The sequence below is a fragment of the Carassius gibelio genome, chromosome A10 (genome assembly GCF_023724105.1).
Source record: "Carassius gibelio isolate Cgi1373 ecotype wild population from Czech Republic chromosome A10, carGib1.2-hapl.c, whole genome shotgun sequence".
NCBI classification, from domain to species: domain Eukaryota; kingdom Metazoa; phylum Chordata; class Actinopteri; order Cypriniformes; family Cyprinidae; genus Carassius; species Carassius gibelio.
Window position 1 is genome coordinate 1,419,220 of NC_068380.1, and position 14,438 is coordinate 1,433,657.

The 14,438-nt window shown below is 36.4% G+C and overlaps 1 protein-coding gene and 2 long non-coding RNA genes across 3 annotated transcripts; 2 read left to right on the top strand and 1 right to left on the bottom strand.

The window, feature by feature from the left end:
* Positions 1-6,323: 6,323 nt before the first annotated feature.
* LOC128020749 (centrin-3-like) lies at positions 6,324-8,956 on the bottom strand. The gene is made up of 5 exons (XM_052607394.1): positions 8,785-8,956; positions 8,181-8,316; positions 7,477-7,591; positions 7,151-7,342; positions 6,324-6,834 (listed from the first exon to the last, which is right to left on the bottom strand). The coding sequence occupies exons 1-5, from the start codon at positions 8,799-8,801 to the stop codon at positions 6,791-6,793; spliced, it is 504 nt and encodes a 167-aa protein (XP_052463354.1). The 5' UTR covers positions 8,802-8,956; the 3' UTR covers positions 6,324-6,790.
* A 1,235-nt stretch (positions 8,957-10,191) lies between these two features.
* On the top strand, positions 10,192-11,411 carry LOC128020750 (uncharacterized). Its single transcript, XR_008185383.1, has 3 exons — positions 10,192-10,451; positions 10,889-11,143; positions 11,317-11,411. It is a non-coding gene; the product is annotated as an uncharacterized LOC128020750 (long non-coding RNA).
* An 80-nt stretch (positions 11,412-11,491) lies between these two features.
* Positions 11,492-13,053, top strand: LOC128020751 (uncharacterized). The gene is made up of 3 exons (XR_008185384.1): positions 11,492-11,542; positions 11,671-11,735; positions 12,442-13,053. It is a non-coding gene; the product is annotated as an uncharacterized LOC128020751 (long non-coding RNA).
* Positions 13,054-14,438: the final 1,385 nt, after the last annotated feature.

The following is a 14,438-nucleotide window of genomic DNA, read 5'->3' on the forward strand; positions in this document are numbered from 1 at the left end:
TCACAAAACTTAGTTCTATTTTTGCAAAAACTTTTAAGCGACAGGTCAAAGGTTCCACTAAAGCAACACTTTTTGTCTGCATTTTAAACATCGGTCAGGATTTAAACTTAAAATTAATGTCTTATGTGAAATATTAGATATTTTGTTATCTCATGCAATGACATTACTATTTTTACGTTTTACTTCAATTCAGAGGAATATCACAGGAATAAATGATATTTTAAAATATGATCACAATGAAAACTATTTATTTAAATATTTGTGTTTTTACTGTTTTCAATCAAATTAATGCAGCTTTGGTGAGCATAAGAAACTCATTTCAAAAACATATTAAAAACTCTTACAGATGGCTAACTTTTGAACAGTAGTGTATGTCCAAGTACTTTTGGAGTTCATTGTGTTCACATTCAATTCATCAGGTCATCTAGGCTTATAATGTCCTAACAAGCACTGCTCATTCAAGGCTTCAAAACCTAAACAAATATGCATTAATAGTCATATCATTAGGGATGTAAAAAGCATTGAAAATATGAGGACTGGGTCAAACATTTTTCTGTAACATATACTTGGAGAATTAAATTATAATACCGATATAATAAATGAAGCAAATAAAATACATGAAGCTGCAATTACTAGAATAAACAGAATGTGTGTTATTCACACTCAATACATGTATCATTTAATACATTTATGTTAATCTCTCAAAAGTGACAAGACAGGGCCCCCAAATCACTAATTTAAGCTTGATCTTATACACTCAAAGAACTATGCATATGGAATATGTTATTCATCTGAAACATCAGATGTTATACAACTGTTCAAAAGTTTCAAAATAAATCAAATTTTTTCAGCAAGGATGCATTAAATTAAATAAATAAATAAAAAATTGATTGTGATATACATTTATAAATGTGACAAAATATTATACTATTTAACTATTTTAATATTAGTGTTTTTACTGATTTTAATTAAATGAGTGCAGCTTTGGTGAGCATAACAGACTTTTCAAAAACATATTCAAAACTGATGGCTAACTTTTGAACAGTAGTGTATGTTTCCAAGTACTTTTGGAGTTCATTGTGTTCACATTCAATTCATCAGGTCATCTAGGCTTATAATGCAAAAGAAAACAATTCTGATTGTCAGTAAAACACCCATTTTAACTAGAGTAGCCAAATTTCCATGATAAAAAAAGTAGATTCCGTGGAACAGATTCCACGTTGGCCATTTCAGATTAGCAGACAATAGCATGGTAGAGTTCATATGAGTTAAAGCACTCCAAAAGCCCCATTTCCCATTTCCCCAGTGGGAGTGTTGTTATTCTGCTGATGGGACGGCTGCCTTTTCTGCAGCTGAAAGTTTGTGAAACAGAGCCCACTCCTTTGGCTCCTCACAGCAAGACTGCAGTCTATAGTGGGTGGTGATTGTTCTTAAGACAATACGTCTTTTTAAAGGGTGCCACCACGATGGCAAGTATATATATGAAATATTGTTATCCTGGCTCAGAGAAATCAGAGCGGTCAGGCTGTCTAACCACAGTCACGCAGTGGCGCCACAATCTCGTGGACAGCTTCCACGCTTGTGCCGCTCAAAAAACACTGCTCGCTGGCATCTGGAATGCAAACGTAATTTAAGGTTATAGTTAATATATACTGTAATTAATGTAATTTTGTTATATTAATTGATGTACTTTTTTATAATTTATGTAACTTTTAGCATGTATATTAACAAGTATGCATTTTATATGCAAAAAAATGGCAATTATAAAACATGCATATTTCATTTTATACATTAAAATAAAAAAAAATGTTTAGAGAAAATACAAATATAATTTAAGTACAATATATTTATGCTGTAATTTTAATATTATAATTAATATATAACTACTACATAATTTAGATTTTATATATCATATACACTGTATACCAAACATAAATTTTATAATAATTTGGGTTATTTTAGATCATTTATTATTATATATTTTTTGATTATGGGCAAAGATTTGGAATGAATTGGATTGTGAAAAGTGGTTGTACAGTTAGCCTCCAAGGAAAGTAGTCTTTAGAGGGAGAGCAAGTGAAAGATTGTGAAAGCAAACCTTTTTATTTTTATTCACAATAAGATCAGAAAGTGTATTAAGAGAGTAAAGGGGGTCAATGTTGGTTTCATGTTGACTTTTAGGATATCGGTCACTCTGGCGTGCACTATTTTTGGCTTGAATACACATTTCTTGGCCTCAAAAAGGCGGCGAACACTTTCGATTCAGCAGTCCAAACACATGATTTTAAAATGGGTCAGCTGCCCTGCCTAAACATGACATCGTTCAAACCCCAAAATGCTGCCGTGCTCCTGTTTTTCACATCAAGGCTTCCCCCTTCAGACCCCACCAGACCACCAGCACCCCGAACAGAAACCACATGAGGGAGCGGGACCGGCCTGTAACCAGGAAGAACAGAGAGGCTGTTTATTTCTGGTGCATCTCTACTGAATGACTCACACGTTGGCTGGAAAAGCGGTCCAGTCTCCAACAGCTGAGCATGTGCCAGCTCCAAAGGCATAGAACTTGTGTGCTACCCACCCGCTCTGCTTTGCCCCCGTCTCAATCGCAACGCTCATCATCTGTCTATTTTCTCCCGCCTTTAATCCCCAAGTAATCATCAGATGCAGCATTTTACAATCAACATTGGGTCTGACCTTGAGCAGGTTTAGAAAAGGCCAGACACATTAGTGGATGGGTACGAGGCCGGGGCAGGGGGGAGAGCGAGAGAGATTAAGTAGAAGTGGGCGGCTCTCAGCTTCACTGGAGTTCAAACACACATTCAGCGTCCCTATTATAGAAGACAGCGGGTCCTAACAAGCACTGCTCATTCAAGGCTTAAAAATCTAAACAAATATGCATTAATAGTAATATCATTAGGGATGTAAAAAGCATTGGAAATATGAGGACTGGGTCAAACATTTTTCTGTAACATATAGAATTAAATAATAATACAGATTTAATAAATGAAGCAAATAAAATACATGAAGCTGCAATTACTAGAATGATCAGCATGTGTGTTATTCACACTCAATACAGTGTATCATTTAATACATTTATGTTAATCTCTCAAAAGTGAGAAGACGGGGCTCCCAAATTACTAATTTAAGCTTGATCTTATACACTCAAAGTACTGCGCATATGGAATATGTTATTCACAGATATCTGAGACATCATCTAGATTGCAACTGCAACATGGAAAAAAACTAGAAGGGGGAAAATGTTCATGCTTGTTGACTCAACTACATATGAAGCAATGATTTGTCAGAGTCTGATTTCCTCTTTAACATTTGCCCATAAAACAATTCAGCCGCACTGAGAACGTGTGCAGTAGGGTTAGCTTGAAATGCTATTATTAGCTATAATTTGGGGTCAGTTAGATATATACTGTATATGACAATTATGAAAAGAAAAAAACAACATTAAAATATATATCAATAATTAATTTAATAAATATTACCCTAATCCTGATTAACCCTAGTGGTTTTTATAGTGCCCTCCAAAAAATATGTGGTGGGAAAAAATGGATGTCTTTAGTAGTTTAGTACTGATGATAAGCTTTGTACCCATTTTGGACATCTGATTCAAATCATCAAACAAGTAGAGACTCAGAGACCTGAAAATGAGTCTATGCTCATTATCTAATACCATAAACCTGGTTGTTGATTATCTATTTGGCTTTTATATAGCCTGCTGAAGGTGCTAATGAGCAGCGTGCCTGGAAATACACTTGGGTTTCAACTCTTGCCAACCAACATAAGACTGTATTCCCTCAACAACCAGACCAACCAAACAACAAAAATGAAGATGTAGCTGTGACATTCTCACAAACTCCCAGTGAAGTCAGCTCAAGAAGCCCCCATAGGCAAAACCCAGTTCGTGGGAACGGCTGAGGTGACAGATCTCGTCATCTCTTCCTATAGAGCTCAGGGACAGAAGACATCCCTTATCCTGACCTACAGCCTGTTAGACAAGAGCCACTATCAGCAGTCAGTGACCCTCTGTGGACCAATCATAGCCAAAGAAAACCCTTAAATGCTGGAGGTCATGGAAAACCTCTCCCTGAGGTCCAGATTTCCTTGCTCAGCAGAACCGAAGCAACGCATAACAGGGAAGACGGACATCACCAGGCCAAAAAGTCGCCCTCAAAAATGCAGTTTTATTCACTGGACAATTTTGTGGCGTTCATATGCGCTTCTAAAACGGATGAGCTTGTGTTCAAGCAATAGTAATTGGATTGTATACACTCTATAAATAAACTTAAAATGGATGGATACGCCAGTCTTTTTAACAAATGGTTCCCTCCAAGTTTAAATTACCATGTGTGGGGGAAATGTCTTAGAAGGTTTTGAAATTTGTACGAGTAGGCCATGATCGTGTGGCTTCGACTTAAGATACACCAAAGTTAAATATGCTCCAAATTACAGTCGTTACGGGACCCTGAAAGCCAAAATTAGAGGGCGAATGCCTAGGCGGTGCTATTGACTTCTTTATTGAATGGCTGCCCTGTATAATTAGCAAAGCAAACTAATCCATCTGAACGCAACCATCTGAGAGCACTGTGCCGTGATTCAGATGTCGTCTCGTGATGGTGGCTAATCTACAATCAACCTGTAGTGTTGTCACATGAGAACTTTGATAACCGTCTGCGGTCCACTCAAGGTTTTTGGTTGGTTTGTAAAGCGAAACACTCATCTAACAGAGGATCCGGTCTCTGGAGACTCTCTGGACAACTGAGAAGGAAGCCATTACTGCCTGATGTTAATGGCAGAATGACCTTTAACCTCGGTTTTCCTTCATCTAAAGCACACCCGAGATTTTCAGTGTATCATATTACGACATTTGACCACATTTCGCCATCAGATGATTTCAGCTCAAGATGAACTTTAGTTACAGTTTTGGTGCTATTTATAAACACTGGTCTTAAAATATCTCAGAATTGTTTTTCCTACGTGTGATTTCAGGAAAGTGATGTTTCCTGCATGATATTTCATTTACTAAACTAAACATAAAGTGGTTTTCATTATAATTGCATACAGTTACAATACAGTTATTGATTTTAAAATTGTTCTAACAACTTGAAGGCAATGTTCCAGGTTTTCTGAAGCCATATAAAACTATATTTGGGGAATGAAAAACACTGACAACCACAGATTTCAAATCTCATTCATTCTTATTTATGTTTTCTTTTTTCTTCTTCTTTTTTTTACATTTTATAAAGGCTTACTGTGCCTGGTTTAATGTCAATCAAAGCAAACAGCTTTAATTCCAGCTTATGCAAATGCAAGACAATTCTAAAATGTGTTTAAAAAATATATATTTTTAGACAGAAGAAAGACAAATGCTTTCAAAATACTTTAGGGCAAGAAAATATTGACAAAGATTTTTATACATACTATATACTTTTCATTTTTAAATGGTCTCAAATAAAATAATGAAGCACTAAGAATGTATTTTAATATATATATTATATTTAATTATTTTAAATCCTGCTTATTTGATCAATTTGTTCTGGCATTAATCAAACCTTGCTCATCTCTTTGGCCCGATTTGTTTGGTTTAAATGAAGCAGGTTAATACACATGGTTTTATAGTGATCTGCTGAACTGTATCCATGATGATGTTGTGTGTAGTTGATTGTCATTACCTCATACAGAGCCACCTCTGCTTCCAGACAGAGACACACTGACCAAATTATCCTCACAGCAGTACAGATACGCCTGGAGTCATCGATCAGCCTCTGCAGAGCTGTGGCAGTCACACGTTTCATTTTGGATAGTGTTATAAGAGGTGATGCTCAACACATTCATCCATTTAAAGCCTTCCTGTCATCTCACCGTCACACTGTTTTGACAGCTGAATCGATCCCACATAGGCAGACATCTGGCCCAGGATCGAGCCAAGGAGCAAAACTTTTGTAGATGTTAAACTTTTCCAATGAACCCGAGCAGCTCTTTGAAAAAAGATTTTTTGAAGAGTGTACTTCACACACACATTCTGCCACAGATTTTCTTCACGAGTTTCCTTGACTTTGCAAGGATTCTGATTGTATTATATTCGTACCTTATTTTTGTTATTTTTAAAGGTGTATTATTAAGAACTATATTTTTAAATGAGTGTTAAAAGTTTCGATCTTTTTGAACAGCGATCTCTCTTTGCCCTGGACTATAATAACATCCAACTGCAGTCAACAGCTGAACTTTTCTTTAAATAATGTCTCCCTCTTTTGGCCAAGACTGAAAAATCTTGTTCTAAAAAAAAAAAAAAAAAAAAAAATTGGACCAGCTGAATAAATATGCTATTGCAGTATAATTTAATTTAATAAATGTATTTAGCATTGTTTTATCCCATGCTGTCCTTGAGAAGCAACATGGCTGTGATGATGACACTGCACTTTAGTCAAAGATACAAACACATTTCTTTTTTTTTTTTTTACTGTGTATTTACAATTAATAGTACTCTGCAATGCTATTTCAAACGCAAAATGAACAGTTGCAACACAAACTATTAATACTCAAGACATAACACATTTACAATGATCAAATACAAAATATCCCAATAAAAATCGAACCAACCTATTCATATTCATGACCCAAAATGTCATTTGTCCTTCACATCCAGTACAGTTCAAGCATCTGTCCAGAATTTCAGCACCAGTCGCACCTACCATTCCATACATCTGAAATGTGGTTTACTGCTCATGAATAAGGTCAGCCAAATCTTCAGCACACATTTTCATTGGGTCACAGCTGCTCACGAGTCGCCGGTCATGATGGAGATGAAATCCTCTTGATTAACTGAAAGAGACCAAGAACAAATGTGATTCACTTTGCTTTTAACCTACTTCCTCACAGCACAGACAATTATTAATATTTTGCTGATTAAATTACATATAGCGCTTCACAACGCCAAAGGACACACAAACAGCTTTCAGCTCGGCCTTCATTTCTACGGTTCCCATTTTTGTTGGCTGCAATACATTGATTTGCTGTGCCTTAATTGAAAAAAGCACTTTGGGCCAACTGGGAAAAGCACAGTAATTACTTCCATTCATCAGAGGCAATAAAAATAGCACTTTTTCTCCTCTCCCTAGATAAAAATCCAGCAACTTACTCTCTCCGTCCCCATCGGTGTCAAATTCATCAATCATGGCTCGCAGGTCTTCGTCAGTCATGTCTTCGCCCAGCTCACGAGCGACTCGCCGCAGGTTTCTCAGGCTTATCTTTCCCGTTTCATCATCATCGAAAAGTTTAAACGCCTTCAGAATCTCCTCTTTTGGGTCTCGCTCCAATATCATGTCTGTCACTTTAAGAAAATGATATCACTTGGTTCTTATCTGTCTTCACATGTTTTCATCATCCCAAAATTCACATAAATACAATGTGGATGGAAGCATAGCTATTGTCAATACCTATTAGTGAGTAATAGACTCAACTCACCCACTTCTTTGAAATCTTCGAAAGTTATTTTCCCAGTTCCTTCTCTGTCATAGTCCTTTAGGATCTTCAACACATCTACTTTCTTCACCTCAAAACCCAGAGCTCTCATTGCCACCTGGGACACAGATTTTAAATATCTGTATTTTTGAGCTACTACGATTCATTTTTAAGTGTTTACTGAACAAAATGAATACAAAGTCACTACAACCCTATATTAAATAATGTTTTAGAGTTTTAACTGTGCCTTGTCATCCTCTCTAATTAATCTTACAGTTATTTATAAATAATTAAATATTTTAAAAATTAAGACAAAGTTAAAAGATTTAAATATTTATATAATTATTCATAAAACTTTTTTCTTATTTGTAAAAAATGTTATTTGGTTACTCTCTTTGGTATTATGGTTAACTGCATTAAAAAAAAGGAACACTTCAGTTTGTCTTTGGTTATCTGTTAATATTTCACCATTAAAGGAATAGATGACTCAAAAATGATAATTTGCTGAAAATGTACTCCTTCTCAGGCCATCCTAGATGTAGATGAGTTTGTGTCTTCATCAGAACAGATTTGGAGAAATATAGTATTACATTATTTGCTCAGCAAATTTTCATTTTTGGGGTCAATTATTCCTTTAATTTTTTCACTTTTAAACTGATGAATAGTCACTGCACACGTGTGTTCTGTTTCTAAAATTATATCTTTACCTTTAACTCGTGATAATCTATTTCTTTATCCTTGTCTGTGTCGAAGAGCTCAAACGCCTCCTTGATTTCATCCTTTTGCTCCTCAGTAAGTTCTTTCCTTTTCTTCCTCTTATTCTTATCAGCAGTAAGGTCAGTCCTTAAAGCACAAATCAGCCACCTTATTAATTTTCCATTAGTTCAGATACCCTTCAAATCTCTCTCTCTCAAACACACACACTCTCTCTCTCTCTCACACACACACACACACACACACACACACACACACACACACACACACACACACTTTCGACCCGTCTCCCTAGACAACATTTTGAGGTCCAACAGAACATGCATATGATGCACAGAAATACAGGTGACTTGAGAGTAAACGTTTAAATATGACATTTTATGGCTAAATAAGTAAATGCGTGGTGCTCTTCTTTGTAAGGCAATATGAGTTGAAGTTTTTAATCTATTTATGTTATTATTTAACGGTTATAATCACTATTATTGCTGTTAATAATAAAAAATACAGTGTCAACAGTTCACATACACCGGCTAGTAATGCTACACACACCAACAATTGGTCTCTAAATAAAACCTCTATCCATCAAACACCACATACCTTAGAGTTAGGCTCATTTTTACAGTTTAGCAATAAATAACTGATACAGAGAATCAAATCAGACCAACGAGATTACAGTTCGGTTTCTCCAGTCGAGCTAATCAGACAGCTACTGCAATGCTGCAAACACAAAACAGACGCCAAGCGCAGCGCGTTGCTAGTTGACTGTCAAGGAAACGTTTCCGATTGGCTGTGAAGGTCTGAGCGTCCGGATAACGTTAATTGTGATTGGTTGTTTGGAAACAGACCTGGGTTTGAGCCTGTTTGATTGGAGGGCTGGTCCAGGAATGGGCGGTCTTAATTAATAGTCACGACGTAATGATATAAATACCTAGACGCTTCATTGGCCGCTCGACCGCACGTCAACGTCGCCGCCATATTGGAGCGGGCAACTCTCATAACTCTCACACCAGGACAGAAGAAAACATACCTGACTCATCGACAGATTGGACACCTACAAACCGTCACACGATAATAAAAACAGACTCCGAAGTGCTGATCTGAATCAACAGAGTCACGAACAGGCTCCGAAGGACCGATCTGAATCAACCGAGTCACGAAAAGGCTCCGAAGTCCCGATCTCAATCAACCGAGTCACGAAAAGGCTCCGAAGTCCCGATCCGAATCAACAGAGTCGCGAACAGGCTCCGAAGTCCCGATCCGAATCAACAGAGTCGCGAACAGGCTCCGAAGTCCCGATCTGAATCAACAGAGTCGCGAACAGGCTCCGAAGTGCCGATCTGAATCAACCGAGTCGCGAACAGGCTCCGAAGTGCCGATCTGAATCAACCGAGTCGCGAACAGGCTCCGAAGTGCCGATCTGAATCAACAGAGTCGCGAACAGGCTCCGAAGTGCCGACCTGAATCAACCGAGTCGCGAACAGGCTCCGAAGTGCCGACCTGAATCAACCGAGTCGCGAACAGGCTCCGAAGTGCCGATCTGAATCAACAGAGTCGCGAACAGGCTCCGAAGTGCCGACCTGAATCAACCGAGTCGCGAACAGGCTCCGAAGTGCCGACCTGAATCAACCGAGTCGCGAACAGGCTCCGAAGTGCCGACCTGAATCAACAGAGTCGCGAACAGGCTCCGAAGTGCCGATCTGAATCAACAGAGTCGCGAACAGGCTCCGAAGTGCCGATCTGAATCAACAGAGTCGCGAACAGGCTCCGAAGTGCCGATCTGAATCAACCGAGTCGCGAACAGGCTCCGAAGTGCCGACCTGAATCAACCGAGTCGCGAACAGGCTCCGAAGTGCCGCCCATCATATATACATCGAAAAACAAACCACTGTTTCAAAATGTGTGTTTTCTGCATGAGCGTGTTTAATGTGCATTATAGAACAAAATGTTAAGCATATATATAATACTTGACGATGCTTGACATTACTAATGTGTGTGTGTGTTTTATATATATATATATACACTCTAAAAAACGCTGGGTTGTTTTTTCAACCCAACTGCTGGGTTGAGGCCGTTGGGTAGGACTTTGGGATGTTTTAACCCAAGTTTGGGTTGAAAATAACTATCTTTTTTAACCCAGCGGGGTGGGTTGAGGACGCGGACGTGAAGGAGAGCACGCACGTCACGTCAAAATCGTACGTCTCTCCAATGCGAGCAGCCGCCATTTTCTCAGCGTGATAGAAGCGAGAAGCGAGTGAAAGACTATGGTAAGTAACGTTAAATATTCAAAATGTAAAGTTATCTTTTATTGTTTACCCGGTTGTATGAAAGGCGGAAACAAAGGAGCTTAACGTTATATCTAACGTTATATAAAAAAAACGGACGCGGTTTTCGCCTCGGACACGGAGGTCTTAACTGCCTCATGTAACGTTACTGAACGGAGGATGTACTTTTAATATAACGTCTGTGAATGTATTTTGTCATATTTACATAAGATTTTACATTATCTGTTCTCTTTGAGGCGTTAACAGACGGTTATGGTCACGGTTACGCTCATTTGAATTTGTCTTTTTTTTTCGCGGTTAAACTGAATGTATGTTTGTCTCCTAAAGGAAACGGCATTGTGTAGTAAAGACTAGCATAATTATTTTGAGGCTGTTGAAGTGGTAACTGTTAAAAGTATGTTTTACATGTAATGTTTCAGACTTGTCCAGCTCCTGTCTTCATTGTCCTCGCGCTGAGAGTTAAAGACACAGAAGCTGTTTGTGTGAGGAGTCACAGACCTGTGTGAGGATGAGGAGGAGGTGTTCTTCTGAAGAGAGGGACAGACGGTTTAAGGAGAGTAAACTTCAGAATAACATCAAGTTATCTTTATTTTTACTAAGACTAAAATAATGTGTGTGTTTTTTTTAGATGTTGAAATCCAGAGACAAGATAACTTCATTCTTTTTAGACTGATGTAAGTTAAATTATTATTACTTTTTTTTTTTTTTTGAAAATTAATGTTTCTGTTGTGTCCTGCCTGTTAACTTCACATTTTGATGCAAAAACAGTGTGATTTTATATATATATATGTATGTATGTATGTATATGTTAATATTTTATTGAAACCATTGATGCCCCTCATTGCAGAACTCAAACTAACTGCAGTTAAGGACACACAAGTCTGCTTGTGTGAGGAGGTGGTTTTCTCAGCTTCTTCTGAAGAGAGGGAAAGATCGTTTAAGGCAAGTAAACTTCATAATTTCATGTTATCAGTTGTTGTTTTTTTACTAAGAGTAAAATAATGTTTGTTTTTTGTTTTTGTAGATGTTAAAAGCAAGAGACATGGGAGATCATCATTCCCTTGAGATTTTATGTAAGTTATTTTTAGAAAATAAATTTTTCTGTTGTCTCCTGCCAGTTTACTTCACATTTTGATGCAACAACAGTGTGATTACGTGCTCATTTCATTAAGACCATTGATGTCTGTGTTTTTTATTGCAGAAATCAAACCAACTTTGGAGTTGTCTGATTTGGAGAGTCATTATTCTTGGTCTGCGCTCTTAGAGGTAAAGTTCACACAAAAAATCATTTACTTGCCCTCAAGTCATTCCAAACCTATAAGACTTTTGTCTGTCTTTACAACATAAATTAATATATTTTTATTTTTCTCATAATATTTGTTAATCCATTTATAGTTTAGATAATCAGTATTTTCAAGCTTCATAAATATAGAGTTATTGTAGAAGTAAATTCTGATATTTATATATGAATACATCTTAAATTATATGATAGCAAACATGTATGTTCAAAATAAAATATTGGTCTCCCAGACCAGCAATGGAGGACACAAAAAGAGAATATAAAATATATTCATATGTTTTCCAAAAAATGAACCGAGTTTGTATGAGTCTGGAAAAACATGGGGAGAGTAAATTATAAACATTTTAATTATTTGGTGAACTAACGGTTTGAAGAGCAGCCCTCCATGTACATGAATATTGTGAGGTATGTGAATGTCATGTCTGTTTTAATGTTTCAGTGAAGAAGCTTTCTGAAAGCAATATTTATTCAAACAATATCGCATGTCCTCACACTAGTGCTGCCATTATAGACTTCATGAGCGCTGTGGTGGACTGAGACATTAAACAACCGCACAAAGTGTTGAAACTTTAAAACCGATTATTTACCTATCCTTACGGATGTGAATACACCTCTACCTGAAAATGGATAGTTTAATTAAATGTTTAATTTTTTCAAATGTGTTTCTCTTAGGCCACTGATGAAGAACAGGCGGTGACTGGGATGAATCCTGGTCAGAGAGGAGAATCTTCTTTCCCCTAAACTGATGCAGCGGTGGTTTTAAAGGAGGACGCTGCCCTGGATGATGTAGAAGATGTCAGATGCTGTGCTGATGGGGTTTCTTCATGATTACATCAGTTATGCTAAAGAGATCATGAAAATTGACCGTGATGCATGATCTGTATTCATGGACAATGAAACAAACTGTAAGTGTATAATTTGTTAAAAAAAAAAAGTTAAATGCTTTTTCTGTGTTGTTTAGTAGAAAAGTTTACACTCTGTCATTCATACACCTGCTCACATTCTTTCACACACACACACACACACACACACACATGCGTCTGTTAAAGGTTATAATATCGAAGTTAATGTTGTGATTGTAAATTTATTGTATGTGTTTTCGTATATTTTTATACAATATATACAATTGAACAAAGTCCAATTTGATCTTAAGTTATATTCATCAAATGTTCAATGCTTTATGAACTCTGTTGCTGTTAATGCCATCCTTTTCTGCATTTCTTCTAACATGTTACTTTTTGACTTTTCTCTTGTTTTTAATAAATATTTTCCTTTTGGTAATTATTATTTGTGTGTAAAAGTGATATTTAAAATGAACAACATTTGTAGGTTTAATGCCTAGCTCAATTTGGGTTAATTTTAACGTAGAAATGCATTGTTTCCCCACATGGCTGCACTCTGCGAGTTTATTTTCTGCCAGCAGGAGGCGCTAGGAGCGGGAGAGGTAGGTTTCTCCGGTAACGGCTGCAGAGCGGCTCTGAGCTCACAAACGCTGCCTTATCAAGCATATGCGAAATGATATAGAACATTTTCTAAATACAGTAGTTTTCCTTCTGAAATACAGTGATAAAAAAAACACCCGCTCTGTTTTTTAAACCCTGCAATATAGTCATTTTAAACCATAAAAAAGGCAACCCAGCAGGCTGGGTTAAATATGATAACCCAACTGGTTGGGTTAAAACAACCCAGCGCTGGGTTCGTCCCTTTTTGACCCAGCGCTGGGTTGTCAAAATAACCCAAATTGGGTTGTTTTCAACCCAGCAGTTTTTAGAGTGTATATATATAATTTTCTATTATATATATATATATATATATATATATATATATATATATATATAAAATAGAAAATCCTCTGAATGTGTGTGTGTGTGTGTGTGTGAGTAGGCTACATGTATATATTATACTTTAGGAGCTCATTAATTAAACAATTTGGAACTCATGTCCACAATATTTTTGTGTTGTATCATTAGTTGTGTCTTAATTTGATTAATAATTCGTATTTTAAAATTACATTTCAATTTTTTTTATTTTACTATTTATTTTACTATTAATTTATTCTTCATTTTTATCTATTCTGTATTATTCCACCCTTTATATTACATAATCTTCTTGCTATTATTAACCTATTGTTGTTCAGTTATTTATTATGGTATTATTCATATTATACATAGAATTTAATAAATCTATTATATCTCATATGTTATTGTACCGTTGTACTCGCTTTTCATATTATTCACTTCACTTTAAGTTGTACTACATATACTTTTTAATATAACATATCACTTTTACTATATTTCTACTGTGCACTGTATCAGTGCATATTTTCATTTTCACTGGATCCATAGCCTCATCAGTTACATGTGTTAACACTTTGTGTTATTATTGGTTGTATTCTTCTATAGGCTAAAGTGCTATCAAAATGAATGGCAGACTTCAAGTGTGTGATTTGTATTTACTAGTTTTATTAAATTTTCTCACTGATAGTAAATTATTAGTGTTTAAAGATGTATTATATAGGTTTTATCCCAGTACTTCAAAGGGAATGGGCTGTGTTCTGACCTGAGACACAAGAAAGAGAGAGAAAAAAAGAAAGAAAAATGTTGCAATTGAACACAGAGAAAGAAATAAAACAACTACATATCATGTAATGAACATTCAAATTACATTAC

What these genes read in the sequence shown, in the direction of transcription:
- LOC128020749 (XM_052607394.1), bottom strand. An exon ending in CGAAGATTTCAAAGAAGTGG is followed by an intron (nt 7,343 to 7,476) that starts GTGAGTTGAGTC and finishes ATTTTCTTAAAG; the next exon opens with TGACAGACATGATATTGGAG. An exon ending in CACCGATGGGGACGGAGAGA is followed by an intron (nt 6,835 to 7,150) that starts GTAAGTTGCTGG and finishes GGTCTCTTTCAG; the next exon opens with TTAATCAAGAGGATTTCATC.